Source organism: Spea bombifrons, chromosome 1 (assembly GCF_027358695.1).
Source record: "Spea bombifrons isolate aSpeBom1 chromosome 1, aSpeBom1.2.pri, whole genome shotgun sequence".
NCBI classification, from domain to species: domain Eukaryota; kingdom Metazoa; phylum Chordata; class Amphibia; order Anura; family Pelobatidae; genus Spea; species Spea bombifrons.
Window position 1 is genome coordinate 59,470,456 of NC_071087.1, and position 21,920 is coordinate 59,492,375.

Sequence of the window (21,920 nt, forward strand, 5' to 3'; positions counted from 1 at the left end):
TAGACTGGGACTGGGAAGTCAGTGGTATATTCTGGCCGAGGACCAGGACAACAGGTCCAGGGGGCAGCAACCCCTCTGCAGCATAATAGGCAGTGAATCACCCTACTGGATGTAGCCTCACTTCTCAACGGACTGTTTAAAGGGGAGGTCACTGATGGTGTGGCACAGCCTTCCAAAGTTACCTTCAGCCAAATATACTTTTAACATTTAGATTACCCACACAAATTCTATATTGTTTTTCTAGGACCAGCTTGCCGGGGGGGGGGGGCCTGCTATGTCCCGGGTGCCACTAATCAGGGGGTGCCACCACACCCGCACCCCTTTCAGAGACAGACACTAATTTAAAATTGTGATGTGTTACTTTTAATAAAAGTGTTTTTTTTTTGTTTGTTTTTAAAGGTGTGGGGGGGGTCATTTTCTGTTTCGGCCAAGTGAGTGCTGAATTTTCAGTTTCGGTCCAGAATTTTCATTTCAGTGCATCCCTATACTTAGCCAGACACTGAAGTGGTAGGCCTACACAACATCAATGTTTGCCTTAGTATATAGTGATAGGGGTTATGCTGCATTATTGTCAATGTCTGGCTCAATGTATAGTGATAGGGATTATGCTGTACCACCGTCAATGTGTGCCTCTGTATATAGTAATAGGTGTAATGCTATACCCCCGCCAATGTTTGCCTCAGTAAATAGTGATAGATGTTATGCTGTAGCACCGTCAATGTTTGCCTCAGTATATAATGATAGCAGTTATGCTGTACCACCGTCAATATTTGCCTCAGTACATAATAATAGTTATGCTGTACCACTGTCAATGTCTGTCTCAGTATATAGTGATAGGTGTTATGCTGTACCCCCATCAATGTCTGCCTCAGTATACAATGATAACAGTTATGCTGTGCCCCTGTCAATGTTTGCCTAACGATAGAAGCTATGCAGGTTTAAAGTGTGTGCGTGGGGGGTGCCACATACAGGATCCGCCCCAGGTGCCAAATACTCAAGATGCTTATACCAATCCTTTTAGCTTTTGATCCAAAAGAAAGTAAAAAACACCATTATCATTGCTTTGTAAAGAAAAAAAGATGATAACCTCCTCCCATCAATCAATACCTTGTTTTATACAAGTAGCGTGCCTAGGGGGGTGGGGGGTTTGTCACCCCAGGTGCCACTCATCCGGGGGGTGCCACCAGGCTGGCATTGGGTGTGCACCCATCCAAAGACGGACTATAATGTCCGCCTCTAGAGGAGCAGGCTTGATTGGGGAGATCAAACATCTCCCTCTAGTGAGTGAGTGAGTGAGAAAGCATTAGTAAGAGTGATGGAAGTTATACTGTACTATTATCAATGTCTTGTTTAGTGTATAGTGGTGGGAGTTATGCTGTACTACTGTCAGTGCCTGGCTCAGTATGTAGTGATGGGGGTTATCCTCTATCCTCCATCACTTTATACTGAGCCAGACATTACATTATATGAATGTATATAGCGCCAGCAGATTCCATCAGTAAATTTAAAAATCACATAACAAACCAACAAAAAAGAAGGGATCTGCTCTTGCAAGCTTACAATCTAGTTGATGGTGGTACAGTATAACTCCTATCACTATATACCACCCTCAATGTCTGTCTCAGGGTGACCACATAGGCCATGTTTTGCAGGACATGTATACGTTTTTCATATTGATGACCAGCACAGGTAAAGTGATGTATAGACTCATGGAAGGGAACCAATTAGTCAATTTTACAATCATTCATACTGGCTCAGTGTATAGGCATAGTAGTTATGCTGTTACACTGTGATGTCTGGTTCAGTATATAGTGATAGGATTTATGCTGTACCACCGTCAATGTCTGCCTTAGTATATAATGATAGCAGTTATGCAGTTTGAAAGTGTGTGTGTCTGTGTGTGGGGGATGCCACATTCAGGATCTGCCCCAGGTGCCAAATTCTCTAGGTATGCCCCGGTTTTATACATGCCAATATCTTATTGACCTTTCCAGCTGCTGACATTACACACTGTTGCAAAGTCTGTTGTCTACAGTTATTCCTAAATCTGTATCATTAGTTGTGTTTCCAGGGAGATACCATTTGAAGTATATGTTGCATTGTTATTATTTTTCCCATAATGCATAACTTTACATTTGTCTGTATTGAACCTCATTTGCCACTTGCCTGCCCAGTTTTAAACTTTGTCTAAATCTCCCTGCAGAGAAGAAAACCCTACTGCACATAATGTTGCGTCAGCATGACTCTCAATGTAACATGGGACATTAATAAACAAATTTTAAAGAGAGGACCCGAAACAGACCACTGAGGTACTCCACTAATACCTTGGTCCAGTTTGATAATTTTACATTTACAACAGCTCTTTGCATTATTTTTGTCAATTTTCTATCTACATACATACATTTGCCTCTGTCTGCTTCTGTCAATTTGTTTAGGAAACTTTTATGGAATCTAATTAGTTCACATCTACCTCCACATCTAGGTCAATATGTTTACTGACTTTTTCATGGAATTGTATTAAGTTGGTTTGCATAAGGGCACCACATCTGCCTTGCACCAGTCTGTTGGCACTATACCTGAACTGAAAGAAAGCTTTGCGATCAGAAATAATGGTCTGGACAGAATTAGGCTTAGCTCCTTAAGTACGTTTGGTTTAAGCACTTTTTCCTGTGTGTGCCAATCCAAAGTTTGTCGTAAATGGTTCTGTAAAATCGGCCAGCAGGGAATCAGCCATCAGTCTTTAGTATAAAAAGAAGAAAACACATATTTAAAATATCTGCTTTCTCTTTGTCTTCACTAACTCAATTTCCCATTTGGATAACAAAGGACCAATATTTTCTACCTTTAGCATTTTTCTATTTATATTTTAGGTCTATGCTACTTAGGAATTAGTTCATTTTTCCAATTGAGCCATTTTAATGGCCTTTTTGCAGACTTTAACGTTGCTTACCCTGGCCTGTCTCCCGTCATTGCTGTATACAGGACAGATTAATTTTCGCTAGCAAAGCTAGACCCCCTTTCCAATCTACTCTAGCTACCAATCCATATCAATCTTTGCCTTCCCTCCCAGAACCTTTTTTTAAAAACCATCCATCTCTCTAGCCATCCTTCTCCTGATACTACAGACCCCTCAACAATTAGGTGCAGTCCATCACTGCTGAAGAGGCTGTACTTGACTGAAAAGGCTAACCAGTGCTCCAAAAACTCAATTCCCTCTTCGTATACCACCTTCTCATTCATACATTGATCTCTCAGAGCTCCTGCTGTCTCCTTGATGTACCGTGTGGTACTTCAGAGAATATTACCTTGGAGGTCCTTTGCTTAAGCTTGTGAACTAGTGCCTTAAAATAATTTTGAAGGCACCCCCACACCAGCTATTAACTTTGTCTTTAGTACCAATGTGTGATAGTCCCTCCCAGCAATCTGTCTACCTGGTCCCGCAACATGCTCTCAGCACCCAGGAGACAACATACTGTTTTGGATTCTGGGTCTTGGTGACAAATTAGTCTACCTACCGTCTTTATAATTAAATCCACTACCATTGGCACCTGTCTAGCCTTCCTAGCATTATTATTTCCAACTGTGCTGGGGAGGCTACTCGCTTGGCTACTAGGAGAACCATCTTGCCTTAGAAATGCCTCTGAGCTAATCTCCCCACCACAAGCTGGCTAACATGTAGGGGTGAACTACAGCCCTGCAGCTGCCATCTTCTTCTAAAACTGCTGTAATATAATATATCATCTTTGTAAATGTTCCTGGTAAATAGAAGATATGTGATCATCAGCCTCCCATATTACCCATGCAAATTGTAAGGAAATTGTAAATACGAAGTCAGGTTGAAAAAAATGTGCACACCTGCTGTATACTACTAGACAGAATATCAAAGAAGCATATCAAGCAGAATACCAGGAATATCGTTAAATATCCATAAATTAGGGTATATTGAGGTTTTAAATGTATAGGAGGACTCCTACAGAGTATTGTGTCTGATGTGAGCCAAGAGAATAGATATTTTATAGGGCCCTTTGTTTTATGGCAGAATGACAGACAAATGAAGTTTACCAAAGAATGTTTTAGAATAGTTGAAGTAGCCAAATCTTTGGATGTGATCCAATGAAAGGAAGATAGATTTTTTAGATAGGAACTGAACTGTACAGATATAATTAAAGGTATATGGATTTAACCCTAAGATTAGCTTATTTTCTTGAGCACTGGCTAGAGAATTCTGTTATAGACAATGTAAGGGAATGTGGATTTTCTATTATTTAGAAACAATTCATAATATCCTACGTTTTTCTTGCTTTTATTTACTAGTGTCAGACGTCCTCTGTTGTCCATTTAGGGAGTGCTATGGGATTAGAATCTAGATATGTAAATCAAGCACATCAGTGTCTTTAATATAAATAATATGTTTTGACAGGTCAGTAACTATGCATGACACTTTATTAAAATGTTTTTATTCCCTAAATAATAATTATTTAATAGTAATTATTTAATGTGTGTGACATGTGGATGTCAGCTTTTATTTTGAACTATATTTTCCCCAATAAATAATGATAATTAAATAAAAAGACATAGGCTGAGTTGGTGCCCGTGCCTCCAGGGGGCCCATTGAGACCCCTGCGACCCCTTCTTCCTATCTTCTCGTAGCGGTTCAAAATTGTTTAGAATTGTTTGGATGCTTACTTGTGTGTGTGTGCATGGAATGTGTACTTTTGTGTATGAACATGGATGTGTACTTGTGTGTGTGTGAGCATGGATGTGTACTTGTGTATGTGTGTGTGTGAGCATGGATGTATAATTGTGTTAGTGTGTGTGAGCATGGATGTGTAATTGTGTGTATGTGTGAGCATAGATGTGTAATTGTGTGTGTGTGAGCATGGATGTGTAATTATGTGTGTATATTAACATGGATGTGTACTTGTGTGTGTGTATGGATGTGTAATTGTGTGTGTGTGAGTATGAATGTGTAATTGTGTGTGTGTGAACATAGATGTGTACTTTTGTGTGTGTGAGCATGGATGTGTACTTTTGTGTGTGTGAGCATGGATGTGTACTTGTGTGTGTGTGTGTGAGCATATATTTGTAATTGTTTTACTATATGAACATGGATGTGTACTTTTGTGTGTGTGAGCATGGATGTGTACTTTTGTGTGTGTGAGCATGGATGTGTACTTGTGTGTGTGTGTGTGTGTGTGAGCATATATTTGTAATTGTTTTACTATATGAACATGGATGTATACTTTTGTGGGTGTGAGCATGGATGTGTAATTATGTGTGAGCATGGATGTGTTAGTGGGTGAGATGGAGTGTGTGTTAGTGAATATGAGTAAGTATGTGGAATTTGTGTTTTATGCTGGAAGGAGGGGGGCAAGGGGGAATGATGGCATAAACAAGCTGAAGTTGGGGGGCCCAGGGGGAATTTTTGCATCAGGGCAAGGTGGTTTCTAGTTACGCCCCTGGAAACACAGCTTTTAAAATAAAAAGAGGGGTAATGGAATTAGTCTGTATTATTTAACCCCTTTGTGACAGTGGGTGATTTTATTTTTGTACCCTTCTTGACAATTCTGAAGTGTTCGTTTTTAGCTGTAATGTTCTTCTTTCTCATTTACTGCACCCACCCACGTTATACATTGTTACATATATTGTTTTTTTCAGGACAAGAACGGCTTATCATTGTTTTGATTGTATCATCTAACTTACTATAAAAAAAAGCTTGTATTCATTTAACTTTTTACATTTTTTTTTCTTATTTTTCTCTTTTTAGTTTATTTTACTAATCACATTGTTATTAGTAAGCTGGGTTCCTTTGACTTGCAGAGTTCTCAGGAGGGTCTGAAGAAACCCTGGAAACATGTTAATTTTTTAAAGGCCGCTGCCATCTTGCGAGAGGCAAAATTTCTCACAGTGGCGCTTGTGACCACTCTCCAGAGCGGTCACAGTGCGTCCTGGGGTGGGTTTTCGGGGTTGCCGAATGCCTCATTATTGATTGTTGCCAGGCACGTCAGTTGTCGCCAACGGGAAGTTTTTGATTGCCATGGCTGGCACGCTAATTGTTGTGAAGGGGTTAAAGCGACACTCTAGCCATCATATGTATGTTAATGCATTTGAGTAGTAGGACTTTCGGTGACATATATTTGATATTTCTAATATATATATATATCAGAAACCTGTTCTAGATCTATGCCAGAAAGTACACACAGTGATCTTGACTAAATGTTGTTTAATATTTTTTTTAATTTTGTTTAGATGCTTACAATGAATCTAAAATGAGTCAAAGAAATAGCATAAGGGCAGAAGTAAATGACAATGAAGGAGAATCAGGTAACAAAGTAAATTGTATTCTGTTTATATTAATTCCGGTGCGTTTTTAATCAATTCAGTGTCTATATTATAAATTTATACATATTTGTGTTTGGGCTAGCAATGATGCCATTTGAAATGTGTTTTAATAATCACTTTCATCCTACTTTTTGGTCCTACCAGTAGTAGAATGGCCATGATTAAGCAGATCAGTTCTTACCGTATATTACAAATTAAGTCATGTATAGATGGCTGTACCCATAGGCTAAAGTGTGCATTTTTGTGATGTGCGATTGGTGTGTCTAATATTTCTGAGTTTCTGTCAATTGTACGTTAGTCCCATTGAAACTTTCTGTGGACTCAAGACAATCATCCGGTAACTCTTCAAGATGTATCAGGCTCTCAAATGTTAACTGGTTATGATATTCCTACTTATATCACTTTTAATGCAGTCATAGTATCAATTTTTCTGAATACTCAAGAAGCCACATACAATTGCACCTAAATAAATACAACAGAGTGTGAGATTCAATATGAATAATTTTCAGTTATTTATGCAGTAAAGGAATGCTAGTTTTCTTTTAACTTAAATTTAACAGCACATCAGGATACTGAATGTAGAATGGAAGTATTGCTCTCATACTCATGGGAACATAAAGTTCTGAAAACATTGCAAAGCATGCTTCATGTAGTTTGCCCCATGAGTCTAAAATAGGGCGTTACAACAAGACACACAACTAATATTAGTACATGTTCACTGTTAGTGTTAAATCATGGCATTGTTCTGTTCCCAGAATACACGTGGCAGGTCAAAGCCAATGACCGACTGTTTCATCACTCCTTTAAAAAGAAGAGGTTTCTCTTTTTCAAGAAAGATAAATATGCTGTAAGTATAAAACAAATAAAAGCTTCCCGATTGGCTGGATTGGCTGCTCATTTTGTCTCAGTTGAAATGTTTTCTGGTTTTTTTTTTTATAACTGGTGCAGAAATCATATACCTACTGTATATTCAGTGAAAAGATTAGTTAAGAGTGTGTTGGATAGTGGGAAAAGGTAAAAACATTGGAAGCCTGAAATAATTCCCTAACCATTTTGAGTTCACAAACAGTTCTACAAAGTGTAAGGACATCTGGAGGGTTTAATTGAACAGTATATTTCTATAACTGCAAAGATGCATATTTTTCATACTGATTGCTAGAAATTATAATTTCAATATGTTAAGGGAACATAGTTAAGGGAACTATCCATCAATGCTGATAGAAGCATTTCCATGGGGGGCAGAATATTGATCCAGTCCAAGGAGTTGGACATAGACAGCATAATAGTGTCATGTCAAGGAATTTCCCAGTGGTGGCCAACTTTTCCCATCTTGTCGATGCTTCATTGACTGTCACATTCCAGATTAATCCCAATCTATTTCAGCTATGGAGATAGAGTACAGGAGATATGTTAAATATGTAGGCTGACAGGCGGATTTCAGTGCAGCCTTTGCTGTATTTCAGCTGCCCAAAGTGGTACATCTTCATGAAAGTGCATCGTTAGAGGGGGCAGGGGAAGCCAGAAGCAGGATCATCCACCTTCCTTACACATGCAGCCATCTTGCTGCGTATTGAAGCAAAATGCCAGTGAATGACATTATATCACAAAGCCCGATTTCAATACCTCGCTTAGTGGTGATGCGGGAGCAGCAGTTGAGGTGCAAAAGCACAAAACTTGATCAATTTCACAGCCCAGTGGGTCAGTCATTGGAGATCCTATGATGTTCCTAACTGCAAAAACATGGCATTGGGGCAGCACTGTCTTCGTTAAAATAAGCACATGGTAGGTATGAAACCATAAATATTGCAAGCAAGATGGTTTTCGTAATAAGTTATGTAAGTTGTGTAATATAGGGTCTTGTTTTCACGGTAATGGAAAAATAGCAAAATGAAATCTCAAACTGTCCCCAATGCTAACATTTTCCTTCACATTTTGTTTTTCAAGGACAACAGCATTAGGACAAGTAAATACAACGTCATTACATTCCTTCCTTTTAATCTGTTCGAACAGTTCCACAGGGTAGCAAACCTGTACTTCCTGTTAATAGTAATCTTACAGGTAAGGGTTCCCCAGTGTGTTATGTGTTTAATGTTTTTACTGATCATTACAACACAAGTATTGTTTGTTCTGCCTGAGGCTTGGTAAAACAAGGAGACCTTGCTAGCATTTATCTTGGTATGGCTCTTGAAAATTAAACACACAGAATGCGTTGTACTGTGCATCACATCTCAAAATTAAGAATAGATAATATAATATGACTCTGAATAAAAAAGAATTTAAGTATACGTAATTTTAGGATTTAATATTTGTAAACTTTTACTTTTATGATGTGCTTAAAACATATGTTATCCATTGCAGTATCTAATTCTGCAATGCATTTGTTTTGCCATTTCATATACAAAGTTTGCTATGGAATGCATCGGAGATACAAAAGGAAACTAGAAACAAAACTATTAATACCAATATTTTCATCATGAAATGTCCTGTCAAGTCTGTATATATGTTTAACCCCTTAAGGACAAGGGGCGGTCCCTAAACCCATTGAAAACAATGCATTTTCCTAATCGATTTTACTAATCGAATGATGCTAGAATGAAATGTTTTATGTATTATGTATATGTTTGTATTGTTATTTATAAATAATAAAATAAAAAAAAAAAGAAAACAATGCATTTTGAGCTTTAAGGAGTTAAAAAAAAACAACAAAACATTGTGTTGAACAATTTCCACTTAGCCTACACTAAAAGCCCTTAGGGGTTTCATCTTTAAACAGGAACTCTCATCATTTTACTTATTATAAGAATCTGATTAAAATTAGACTTTCAAAAGTATCGTAACTCTATTCTTTTTTTAAATAGTTCTAGCTTTTTCGACAGCTGCATATTAGCCATTTGAATGTGTTGTAACTCTGTTATCCTAGCCAAACCTACCAGGGACAGGGGGGGCCGGGACGGATCTCCCTCCAGGAAAATTATGCAGGGGGGAACGGATAATGACAAAATACCCCCCCCATATATCTCGTTTTACAGAGGCAGCAGGCAGCGGAGCAATTGAACCTACATTGCTCTGCTCCACTGCCGCTGCACTCTGCAATTCACCGAGCTGTCAGCACAAGGATTCTGCTACTGTTGCTGCTTGATTTGCATGTTACCATGGTAATGCAAGCAGCAAAAACTAAAGTTCACCGTGAGGCTCAAATTGCTTAGCGAAACACATACTCAGGGGCAGGTTTGAGGAGAAAAGAAAGGACGGGCTGGATACCTTGAAGAACAGAGTACAAATTATTTTCCGGCCCTTGAGTCTGTCTTTCTCTAAGCAATTTGAGCCTCACAGTGAGCTGTAATTTTTCGCTGTTTGCAAAAATGCTATCCTCCCAGTCCATGTAATCTACTAGACAACCGCCTTGACTCATGCTATTTGGTAAATAATAGTAATAATAGTAAGGCTCATTGTTAATCACCCACGGGATCTACCCTCAGGACAACGACTTCTACTTGAATTATGTTCATTTTCTCAGTGCATTTGATACATTTTTTGTGGGGTTTGAATACTTTTTTTTCAGACAGTGCCTGCTATTTCCACTCTGCCATGGTTTGCCGTAATGATTCCTCTACTATTCCTTCTGTTTGTACGAGGATTCAAAGATCTGCTACATGATATTGTAAGTTTCTTGTCTGTCTTTGAAATCCATATCCTGTGTAACATAAAATGGACTTTATCTGAATGATGTCAAGCCCTAAAATGAGTTTAGCTATCTAATATGTCAAATGTGCATTAATCTAGGACTACTTGGCTTAAGTAACTCCCAAATTTAAGCATACCTGGGAACTTCTGGGCTTCGGCTACCCAGCTCCTTCCCTTGCGGGACACGGCCAGGACTGCCCATTGACGTCAGCGGGTAGTCCCGTGACGTTGGTGGGAATTCCCACCGACGTCAGTGGGAGGTCTCCTGACGTTGGGGGGCGTTCACCCTGACGTCAGGGGCATTCAGGCTGACAGCAGCGGGAAACACCCCCATCTAAAGGGAAAATGGAAGGGGAGTGGGGCGTGTCAGGACCCCGCTCCCGCGACCCGGAGGACTTGGGACTTGACCCGGAGAACCGGGGAAACAGAGCTTCACCCGGCAATCAAACCCAGAGAGTTCCCAGGTATGTCTGTAAGGAGCATAGAACCTTCATGTGTTGTTGTAAAGAGTGTCCACTTTTATTTTAACTGGATACCAAAGACCTCTGCAAATCTTACAGTAGTTGCTGAAGTGGACCTCAGAAAAGGGTCAATAGAGTTGCCTAAGGTTGCCATTGATTTTTTATTATTATTATTAATTCTTGTACTATACAGCCTTTGTTAACTCAACCGTAATCACAATACACCAAATCATCAGACCAAAAGGGGAGTACATTTTTGGGGCTAATTTTTTTAGTGTCAGTTTACATTGTATTATATCTATCTATTTTATTATTATAATTAGCATTTCCCAATGTTACATCTTATAGGCACGGCACAGAAGTGACACAGCCATAAACAACAGGCCATGTGACGTCCTTATGGGGCGAAGGTAAGAAGGATAAGATATCCTGTCTGATGTTTTCCACCTCGTTGGGTGACTGTCTCCTAGACAGTGGCATCGCTACAGGGGGGCAATTGCCCCCCCTAGGATATTCCTTGCCCCCCCTGTTGTCCCCCCGCCGAATTTGGAGCCACCCAGGACAGTCCCCTTGACTGCTAACGACGGCACCATGCCGTCGCTAGCACTATCTTACCTTGATGGAGGTCTGTGGACCCCCATCACCACCTACCCCGGCGATCTTCCCCTCACACTGAAGGGCATCACCGGGGCCACCCGATCCGGCGCGATGACGTCACTGCGCAACTTTATTAATAACTGACAATTGTCAGTTAAAGCGGTATGGGGGCATATTACCATAGTGATCATATAGCTATGAAAAGTCACATTCCCTTTTTAAAAATGACCAATGCTAATTTTTAATCCCATGATCCCTTTGATCATGGGGTTAAATTTAGCCAACGGTAGAGGGAGGCAATTTTTGAAATCCTGATGAACTGCAAATATTATTAAAATCAGCCATTTAGCCTGTGTGGTACGTGAGTAACCATCTCATCCCTGGAGCGCCTTGCATTTTTACTGCAAAACTTATTTTTGCTGTAAAAGTGATTTTTTTTCTCTCCCTTTACCATCATTTCTTTGGGATTGTAAGGGGAAAGAATGGTGTGTGTGCTTCTGTGAGTGAATGTATGGAAAGTATGGTGTGTGCTTCTGCAAGTGAATAGAGATATGAAAGGCGTGTGAATGATCAGTAATTAGGGTTGAAGCCTTGACGTGGCATTACTGCTCATGTAGGAAGTTAAATTATGGCACAAAAAGTACACATTTGCAAGAACTACATCCCTTGGCGCATCAAATGAGGTGCTGAATGTGTTTCTAGTACAAACCTGGAGTGCGCTAGACACAAATGAACATGTCGCTATGGATAGAAAAAACATATTTTCTAGCCAAAGCGACATATTCCATCATTATTTGTGCACTCAACTTTTGTCCTAGAAATACATGTAGCCCCTCATTTGAAGCTCTAAGGGAGTAGTTTCTTAAAATGGATGAATTCTCTGAATGAGGGAGAGAATGAGTTAATGTGTTTGTGTGTATCATAGATGTATAATTGTGGAAAGGCAAAGATGGCACTAGCAGGATGTTTGAGCCTTGGGGACTGAGATGGCACAAGCCGGGTGTATATGGGACAAAGATGGCAAATCGTATGTGTGTTATCTGGGTGCTGGCCAGGTTCTATGTGGGCAGTGTGGACACCAGGGCTGGCTTTGGGGTGCGCAACCTGTGATCTATGCCTGTAATTTAGGAGGTTTTAATATACCTTTAATGCTGTGTTTTTATGTGAATTCCAATTGATCTATACCTGCAAAGCTGGGTTTCTGTGTTATTCTGTAGATCCATATCTGCTATGTTTCCATACATTATTTATGTATATCTGCAAATACAGGGTTTGTATGTCTTGTTCAGTTGATTAATACCTGCAATGCTGTTTCCATGTATTTATTTGATCTATACCTGCAGTGCTACGTTTCATATATTATTATTGTATACCTGCAAATACAGGATTTGTATGTCTGATTCTGTTTATTTGATATATACCTTCAGTGCGGAGATCACAAGTGAATTTCAATTGATCTATATAGGGCTGAAACAACTAATCGATAAAATCGATAATAATCGATTATGAAAATCGTTGGCAACGAATTTCATCATCGATTAATCGGATCGATTTTTATCGATTACAAAAAGAGGTTTTTTTCAGAGCAAATGCTCTGAAAAACCCCTCTCCTTATATAATCCGACCTCAAACAGAGATCGGATTATAACACCGGAATCCAGATCCCCCGCAACGCTGCAGGGGACCTGGATTCCCCTCACTGTCGGCCGGTCTCTCACTTCCGTCTCTCTCTTCCGTCTCTCTCCCCCTCCCATCTGCCTCCTCCCCCCTCCCATACGTCACTCTGCCTCTCTACCCGGCACCGTTACTGACAGGAACTTTCCCTGCAGCTTCATAGAAGCCTCAGTGTAAGTGAAGGTGAGTAACGGAGTCTGTCTGTGCGATGCAAACCCCCACCGGCTAACAGAGAATCATCCTCTCTGTCATCCGGTGAGGATCTGCATCGCACAGACAGACTCCGTTACTGCACTTCACTTACACTGTGGCTTCTATGAAGCTGCAATGAAAGTGCCTTCAGTAACGGAGCCGGGTAGAGAGGCAGAGCGGTGTATGGGAGGGGGGAGGAGTCAGAGGAGTGTATGGGAGCCACCCTCCAATACACCACCTTGGCTCCTCCCCCTCTCATACGCCACTCTGCCTCTCTACCCGGCTCCCTGGTGTCTTGTCAGAAACGGAGGTTCACAGGAGGCAGAGTGGAGTATGGGAGGGGGGAGGAGGCAAAGTGATGTATGGGAGGGGGAGGAGGCAAAGTGATGTTTGGGAGGGGGAGGAGGCAGAGTGGAGTATGGGAGGAGGCAGAGTAGAGTATGGGAGGGGGAGGAGCCAAAGTGATGTATGGGAGGGGAGGAGGCAGAGTGGTATATAGGAGGGGGAGGAGGCAAAGTGATGTATGGGAGGGGAGGAGGCAAAGTGATGTATGGGAGGGGAGGAGCCAAAGTGATGTATGGGCGGGGGAGGAGGCAGAGTGGTGTATGAGAGGGGGAGGAGCCAGAGTGGTGTATGGGAGGGGGAGGAGCCAGAGTGGTATATGGGAGGGGGAGGAGGCAAAGTGATGTATGGGAGGGGAGGAGGCAAAGTGATGTATGGGAGGGGAGGAGGCAGAGTGGTATATGGGAGGGGGAGGAGGCAAAGTGATGTATGGGAGGGGAGGAGGCAAAGTGATGTATGGGAGGGGAGGAGCCAAAGTGATGTATGGGCGGGGGAGGAGGCAGAGTGGTATATGGGAGGGGGAGGAGGCAGAGTGGAGTATGAGAGGGGGAGGAGCCAGAGTGGTGTATGGGAGGGGGAGGAGCCAGAGTGGTGTATGGGTGAGTTATAGTGGTGTATGGGGGGTATTATGAATTTTTAGGGCATATAGGGGGTATAAGGCATATGGATATTAGGCATATCAGGGGGGCATAAACATAACTGGGGGTAAAAGGTATATCAGGGGGCTCAGTGGCATATAGGGGGTATAAGACATATCGATATTAGGCATATCAGGGGGGCATAAAAAATCTGGGGGTAAAAGATATATCAGGGGGCTCAGTTGCATATCACTGGCATATAAGGAGTATAAGGCATATCAGGGGGCACAGTGGCATATCAGGGGGCACAGTGGAATCTGGCATATAAGAGGTATAAGGCATATATGGGGGCAGAGTGGCAAGCTGGGGGTCAGATGTGCATAACTGGGGGCAGTTTGGTAAATAAAAAATTTAAACAAGGCTTTTTTCTCAGTTTTTATTAAATATGAAAAATAGTTAACATATGAATTAATCTTTACTAATAACTTTGTATTAAAACCTAGTTTGAGAAACACCTTGTTTGGGTTCTTGTAGCTTTTATTAATATGTCAGTAAAATAAGAAGGTGAATAGAGAGAGGCCATTGCAATAAAGAGATGAAAGTGTAAATTGTACGTTTTTTATTGCAATTTTTCTTCAATTTAAAATAATGTATTTTTTTATCCGATTAATCGATTAATCGACAAAATAATCGGCCAACTAATCGATTATTCAAATAATCGTTAGTTGCAGCCCTAGATCTATACATGCAAAGCTGGGTTTGTGTGTTAATGTGTTGATCTATACCTGCAGGGTCTAATATTAATAAATATATATATATATATATATATATCGGCAGCAGGGACTAATATAAATATATATCTGCAACTGGGGCTAATATTAATATATATGGGCAGCAGGATCTAATATTAGGCCCTGAAATCATTTAGTGCAAAAGTTAAGGTATTGTGTTGTTTAAAGGATTTCAAGGATTAGTCGTACTAAATTGTGGCTTCAGGCTTCCCGTGTTGAATGATCAAGTATTGTATTGTCCAATAACAAAAGTATCATTCCATAGCACATTACTTTTGGCAATATATATATATATATATATATATATATATATATATAATGTTTTTTCAGTGGTATGATTTAATGGTGGAAATTATTAATGCCCCCCCAGTTTGACTGTGGTATCTTGTGTGCCCCCCCCTATATACTGTTTCTAGAGTCGCCACTGCTCCTAGAGCATAGAGAACTGCCTTCTTGTCCAGGTTGCCCCTGTTAATATGATTGACATATCATTATTATTATGTTTTTATCTGTATTATTATTTTGGCCTATGATACTGTTTAATAGTTTGTAAATGTGTTTGTTAAAAACACAAAAAAGGAAATAAAGAATTTTGGTCCCTAAATGAAATACGATATAGGTAAATGCAGTGAAATATATACTAAGAGAAACCTCTTTGATGGCTTCAACAAGGATTCCAGAGCAAATGCACTATATACACACATAGATAGAAATGTGCGCTTATTTAAAAAGAGTGTATTAATATAATTATTATTATTAAAACATCAAAACATGCTGTAACACATAAACCTAACAAACCCTAATTCTAACTTATAACTTTACCACTGCATAGTTTCTGCAGAGAGAGGTGGAGGGACATACAGGTTGGGGATATTCTTCGCCTGCAAAAGGATGATTTTGTGCCAGTGAGTATAATTTTTTTGTGTTAATAATGTGTAGGAAATGAAATATAATGAACACATAGTAATGAATAGTACTTATCACACCACGCCCTTCAAAGAGTAAATACATGTAATTGCATCAAATTTACATAGGCAGCCTAGGCAGAAAACTGAAATTCAAGTAGTAAGTAGTGTTTGTAGTAGAACCCTTGACTATATGGCTAGGGTTAGTAAGATTCTGCTTCCTGTATAACCTATAAGGTCCGAAAAATATTTATAAATAATTAACCCATTTGGAATAATTAAAAAAGACATGAAATGCTTAAAATCAATTGGCTAATGAATGCTGTTTTGGTAAAAAAAGGTAAAGGGAGGTCAATCCAAATATTGATTTTATTTAAACTTTTTTTCTGTTCACTCAGTTTGCATTTTGTTAAATGCTAAAAAAAGAAACTATTTACATTATATATATTTCAACCAAAAGACTCTACAATACTAAATGGGCTTGGGGAGGAGGTTCATGATGGCAGCTTATAGCCCCCAGAATACCAGAACTCTGTTTAACTTTAGATGGTACTGTATCTGCCTGCAGATCTGGAATCTTTCAAGTGGCAGGTTTTAATTTTGGTAATGTTAATATGTTCATGTTATATATTAATAAAGCTGCAACTGATACCCTGGAAAAAATGGTTGTCATGATTGTTCCTTTAACAAACTTTTAGTTAACCTGTTGTCTCAAAGAATTACCAAATTATAGTGAAAAATACACTTGTTAATTTGTTACTTTGGTCCATTATGAAAATGTCATGAAAGTACTTTTATTTTATTTTGCCAGGCAGACATGCTTTTGCTCTATAGCTCGGAACCTAATAGCTTGTGTTATGTGGAAACTGCGGAATTAGATGGGTAAGGATTGAATTGGTGTCCAAAGTTCCAGTTGTTCATTAGTTAATCTGGTATGAAGTACTGTAAATCTGTGTTGACTGTTGTTGCGGGAAAGAGGTATTACCGGGTAAGTTGCATTTGCAGACACCGTGGTTAAAGTAATGATATGAGCCTGGAGCTTATGTGAGTGTTATTGGTGTTTTAGACTTGCAGTAAAAGGAACCGCACCTGTTGCTTTGTTACATTGTATACAACACCTTATGGTTCATTGAAGTACTATAGTAGCCTAGAAACAGGGTCATGTCACTTCGCCAAAGCACTCCCCAATGTATTACATCACAGCAATCTGACCGTCTATACCCACTCCCACCTTGCCATTTCATGCATATGGCCCTAGTAGTACATTCTCTATTTAAGCCACTTTCCTCATGGTTAGTGTATACGATCTGACAGAGTCTCAGAGATCTGAAGACAACAGCAGTGCCACCTATGTGACATAGCCATACTGTCTCAGTGAAGGGATAGAGTGTGACTTTTTCATATTTATCCTTGATGGACTAGTCAGTCAGTTTAACAGGTTCAACAGAAACTCTTCTGTTATTGAATATGTATATTGTTTGATTATTTATTATTATGTTTGTCCATCTACTACAGAGAGACAAACCTAAAGTTTAAACAAGCCTTATCAGTCACCCACAAAGGACTGTGCACAGACGAATCAGTTGCAGAATTTGATGGTGAGTATCTACAGAAAATAGAAAATACACTACAGGTATAAAACATGGGCGGAAAATCTGAAGACTAAAATAGACCAATCAAATCAGCATATCATGCAAAAATGCAAACACAAGGGTAATGTTAGAATAAGATATTTAGATGAACTCAGAAATGAGATGAACTCTAATTAGCATGTAGAGTAGCTAGCTCCATTCATCTTTATCGACAGCCTGTGCCCAGTGTAATAGTAATATAAAAATGCTATGGATTATTGGCACCAAATAGATTGCAGTATTATTCATGCTTGACGGTTTATTTTTTGCATTGTTAAATAACAACAATATAAGGAGGAGGGGAAAAGTAATATTACATACCTTGGAACAAAATTGGGCTTTATTCACCAACAGTAGAATTTGTGTGACAATTTTATTTCTGGCTTGGTTGGCCCTGTATGTTATATGGTTTAAGCAGCAAAGACTCCTTACATTTTAATTATGCATTTTAGAGGGCCAGATTAGCCTACACTAGACAAATTTGCTGTTGTTGGCTCTTCATAATGAATAGCAAAACCACAACTCTCATGCATACTTCCCAGTTAGTGAATAAACCCCAATTGCCTTGGTTTGATTGTAAGAAAAACAGGCTGTGTATGTTAAATCTATATATTTATGCATATTACTATTTTTTGTGACTTCAACTTTGGCTGAAAAAAATGGCTACTCTGTATTAACATATTTTAGGTAAAGTAACTTGTGAAGAACCCAATAGCAACATGCACACCTTTATTGGAACACTGGAATGGAATGCACAAAAATATTCGTTGGACAATGATCATATTCTTTTACGAGGCTGTAGGATTCGGAACACTGAGTCATGCTATGGACTGGTGATTTATGCAGGTACTTGTGCTTGAAAGTCCCGAAACCAGCCAAAGATATAGCTTACCTGCCTTCTATTAACTTGTTTTGTTTCTCTGCCTTAAAGATATGGTTTTATTGGGTACATTCATTTGGCCAGGCTCAAAGATGTCCCAAATAGGGCATGGACACATGTAGGGCTGCAACAACTAATCGATAAAATCGATAATAATCGATAATGAAAATCGTTGCCAACGAATTTCATTATCGATTAGTTGAATCGATTTTTATCGATTATATAATCCGTTTAGTCTGACTCACAGCAGCAGCTCCTACTTACCAGTCCCTCCCTGTAATCACTGTGACAACTGGCCCCGCCCCTTCCTTCTCCTAGAAGGCCAGAACCACGTGGCTGTGACACTCATCTAACTGTAAGTATAAAATTAATATTTGGGCTGCTGAAAGTTAGGGGAGGTGGAGGTTAATTTAGGGGCAGTTATGGTTAATGGGGTGTTTAGGGTTAATTTAGGGGCAGTTATGGTTAATGGGGTGTTTAGGGGCAGCTATGGTTAATGGGGTGTTTAGGGTAAATTTAGGGGCAGCTATGGTTAATGGGGTGTTTAGGGTTAATTTAGGGGCAGCTATGGTTAATGGGGTGTTTAGAGTTAATATAGGAGCAGCTGTGGTTAATGGGGTGTTTGGGGTTAATTTGAGGCAGTTGTGGTTAATGGGGTGTTTAGGGTTAATTTAGGGGCTGTTGTGGTTGATGGGGTCTTTAGGGTTAATTTAGGGGTAGTTATGGTTAATGGGGTGTTTAGGGTTAATTTAATGATGAGGACTGAGGGTTAATTTAATTAATTTAATAAAGTTAACTTAAGATGCAGTTAGAGGTAAAGGGGGACAAACTAAGGGTAATCTCAATCCTGGGGGCAGTGAAGATTAACCCAGTACTTATTTATAAAAAGTATGGTGTCAGTGTGCTGTGAACAGATCTGTGACTCTATGAGGGGACCTTGAGATATCTGGGGGGTATAAGGCATATCTGGGGAGGATGGAGTGACATATCTGGGGGTATGAGGCATATACGGTATATAAGGCAAATGTGGGGAGGGCAGCGTGGCATGTCTGGGAGGCAGTGTGTCATGTCTGGGGAGGATGGAGTGGTGTATCAGGGGGTATAAGGCGTATCAGGCACAGTGGCATATGTGGGGGTAGAGTGGAGTGACATATGTGGGAGGCAGCGTGGAGTGGTATATGTGGGAGGCAGCGTGGAGTGGCATATGTGGGAGGCAGCGTGGAGTGGCATATGTGGGAGGCAGCGTGACATATGTGGGAGGCAGCATGGCATGTCGGGGAGGCAGCATGGCAAGCCTGGGCTCAAATGTGCATAAATTGGGGGGCTGGTTGGGAAATAAAGACAAGAAATGTATTATCAAAGTTTTTTTTATTATGCTGTTTGTATTTAACATCATTTGTTTATTAAATTATTTTAAATAAATGAAAAATGTACATTCATTTTTTTTTCTGATTAATCGATTAAATAATCGATAGTTACAGCCCTAGACACATGATCACCAAATGTCAAAGTTCTACATTGAAAAAAATTGGTATGCCCCAAATGTGGCCCTTTTGCCCCCAAACAGCCAGGAAAACACATAAATGGGTGGTATTCGGGAGATGTTGCTGAAGACATATGGGTGACAGTGACATATACCAGGAGTTGTAAATTCACACCTCAACTAAATCGGAAAAAACACAAAAAAAATACTACCACAAAGTTTGACTGGTGGTAGAATTAGTGCGTGGAAAGAGTTAAAATACTAGCATTTGAAATACATTGGGGTGTGTATTTGTGATATGGAACTTTATAAATACACAGCACTAAAGTGCACACACTACCGGCAAAACAAAGAAAATTTTATGCAAACCCCAAATAGTTAAAGAAAAATAGACAAAGAGGATTCTCCAAATGTAATAAATTAGTTAATTAAGCTGCTGGTCTCTGGGCTGAATTGTTCACACTGAAAGGAATCAAATATTTATTAAAAAAAATGACAGCACTAAAATTACTCAATGCCACCAAATATGTATATACAAATAAATTGTATTTAATACATACATAATAAGTAAATCAAGATTAAAGAACAGAATAGAGGTAAATACCAAAAATATACAATATATCAATGCTATTAGGATATTGTTAATGCACCAATATACATATAAGGTAGTGTTAAAATCACCACAGTGTTCTATAAGATATAAAATATAGTATATAAACACACAATAAATATCAGGAGAATAATGATAATAAAGATAAAAAAAACTCAATGACCAATAAACTATAAAAACAAACCCCTTTCTCTGGTGTTGTCAACCAGGCCAACATGTTTTGATTCTCTTATCAGCCGCAGCGACCTCCTGGATGCTATTGGGGGAATTTTGTTAGGTTGGCCAATCTTAGGAAGGTTCACCACTGTTGTGAAGCGCACTTCACTTTTTTTGTGTGAAATCCTGCTAAGCACTTTTTGCACCTCGGACCCCTCCATGCACCTTTTATTTTTGTATTCAATAGCCCCAGCCTTTTGGCTGGGTGTGCGGTGCATACTGGATACATTTTTTTATCACACCAGCCTTTTTGTAATTTTATTTAGTACAAACTGAAGACGGCACAGGAGATGTATTCTGAACGCTGAAAAGCCATGATGGAGCCAGGTCCCCTAAAAAGGTCCGGTTTTTCTGGTGAGGAGGACAGTTAGGTAGCTCTTGTGAGCGAGTATTCCAGTGACCAAGAAGATCCAGCCCTCCTGCAGGCCTTACCGCCAGGGAGGGAAGGAAGGGGCCTCATATCCTTCTGGAGTGTGACCCCCCCGAAGAAGAGGAAGAAGGGGACCTGATGTCCACCGTGGCCTTATGGCACTTTTTTATTTTTCTTCACAGTGAAGTCACTGACCTCAAGGGTTCAATAATACAAAAAAAAGATCCGCTGGGGCACTCACCAATTTGAGAGGTGTGCGGGGGCACACCCGGATCCCTTCTTGATGCACTTTTTATACTCACCCTTAATTTGTCCTGACCTAGGGCTGGCTGGTGGAGGTTTTTTTTATTCTACCAGCCATTGGCTGGGGCCTGTGGATATTTTTACTGGCACTTGATTTGCACTGGTATCGTTTCAGTTTTTCAGAGCACGTGTGATTATAGGTTTTGGTATTTAGTTAAGCACCATTAGGTCGCATACAGTCACAGTGGAACTGAGTCCCGAAGACTCTGTCCAAGTATTAGTGGAGGGAGTGGAATGTGCCTTCTGGCCCCCACTCCCTCTTGAAGACTTTTGTTTGTTGATGCAGACTGGCCCTCCGGGAGACCTTAGAAGATCAGGCCCACCCAAGGCTTCTGCTAGGGTGGGAGCAAAGGGGCTGCACATACCCTCGGGGAGTGTGGCCCCAGAAGACGAAGACTGGGACTTGGCTCCACTGTGACCCAACACAGTTTTGGAGCATGGATCACCATGTTTTAACATGAAGGGTAGTAGATAGCGAAGAACATGGACCTCGGGTGCACCCCAAAAAATAAAAAAAATCTGCCTTAGTTTGCCCCTAATCCCTACATATTAAGCAGATCACTGGCTTCCCCAGCATACTACTTTGCCCCCACATAGACCAGTAAGGATAGAAATGGAACAAACTATTACTAGCACATGTTGTAAAATTTGTGCAAAGGTAGACCTTACTTCCCAAGTGCACTTGTTTATAATGAAATAGGCCCTGTTTAGCTGTTTGAGCTCTGTGTTCCCAAAATGTATGTTTGCTTATAAGCATATCTATTTATTAATAAAATTGTATCAATATTCCACCTTTGAAAAGCTTCACTCAATAGCAGGGGAGGGCTGGCAGCCTAAGGCTTGGGGGGCAAGTCTAGTCAA

The 21,920-nt window shown here is 40.0% G+C and overlaps 1 protein-coding gene across 1 annotated transcript in view; it reads left to right on the top strand.

Annotated features, from left to right (window-relative positions):
• The first annotated feature begins 6,254 nt into the window (after nucleotides 1-6,254).
• LOC128489792 (phospholipid-transporting ATPase IK-like) overlaps nucleotides 6,255-21,920 on the top strand; it is a 46,696-nt gene continuing 31,030 nt past the window's right edge. The window contains exons 1-9 of the mRNA XM_053461768.1: nucleotides 6,255-6,324; nucleotides 7,098-7,189; nucleotides 8,287-8,400; nucleotides 9,905-10,003; nucleotides 10,836-10,897; nucleotides 15,494-15,566; nucleotides 16,378-16,448; nucleotides 17,082-17,164; nucleotides 17,885-18,043. Coding sequence (XP_053317743.1) covers nucleotides 6,270-6,324; nucleotides 7,098-7,189; nucleotides 8,287-8,400; nucleotides 9,905-10,003; nucleotides 10,836-10,897; nucleotides 15,494-15,566; nucleotides 16,378-16,448; nucleotides 17,082-17,164; nucleotides 17,885-18,043 — 808 coding nt within the window. The 5' untranslated portion in view covers nucleotides 6,255-6,269. The remainder of the gene's footprint in view (nucleotides 6,325-7,097; nucleotides 7,190-8,286; nucleotides 8,401-9,904; nucleotides 10,004-10,835; nucleotides 10,898-15,493; nucleotides 15,567-16,377; nucleotides 16,449-17,081; nucleotides 17,165-17,884; nucleotides 18,044-21,920) is intronic.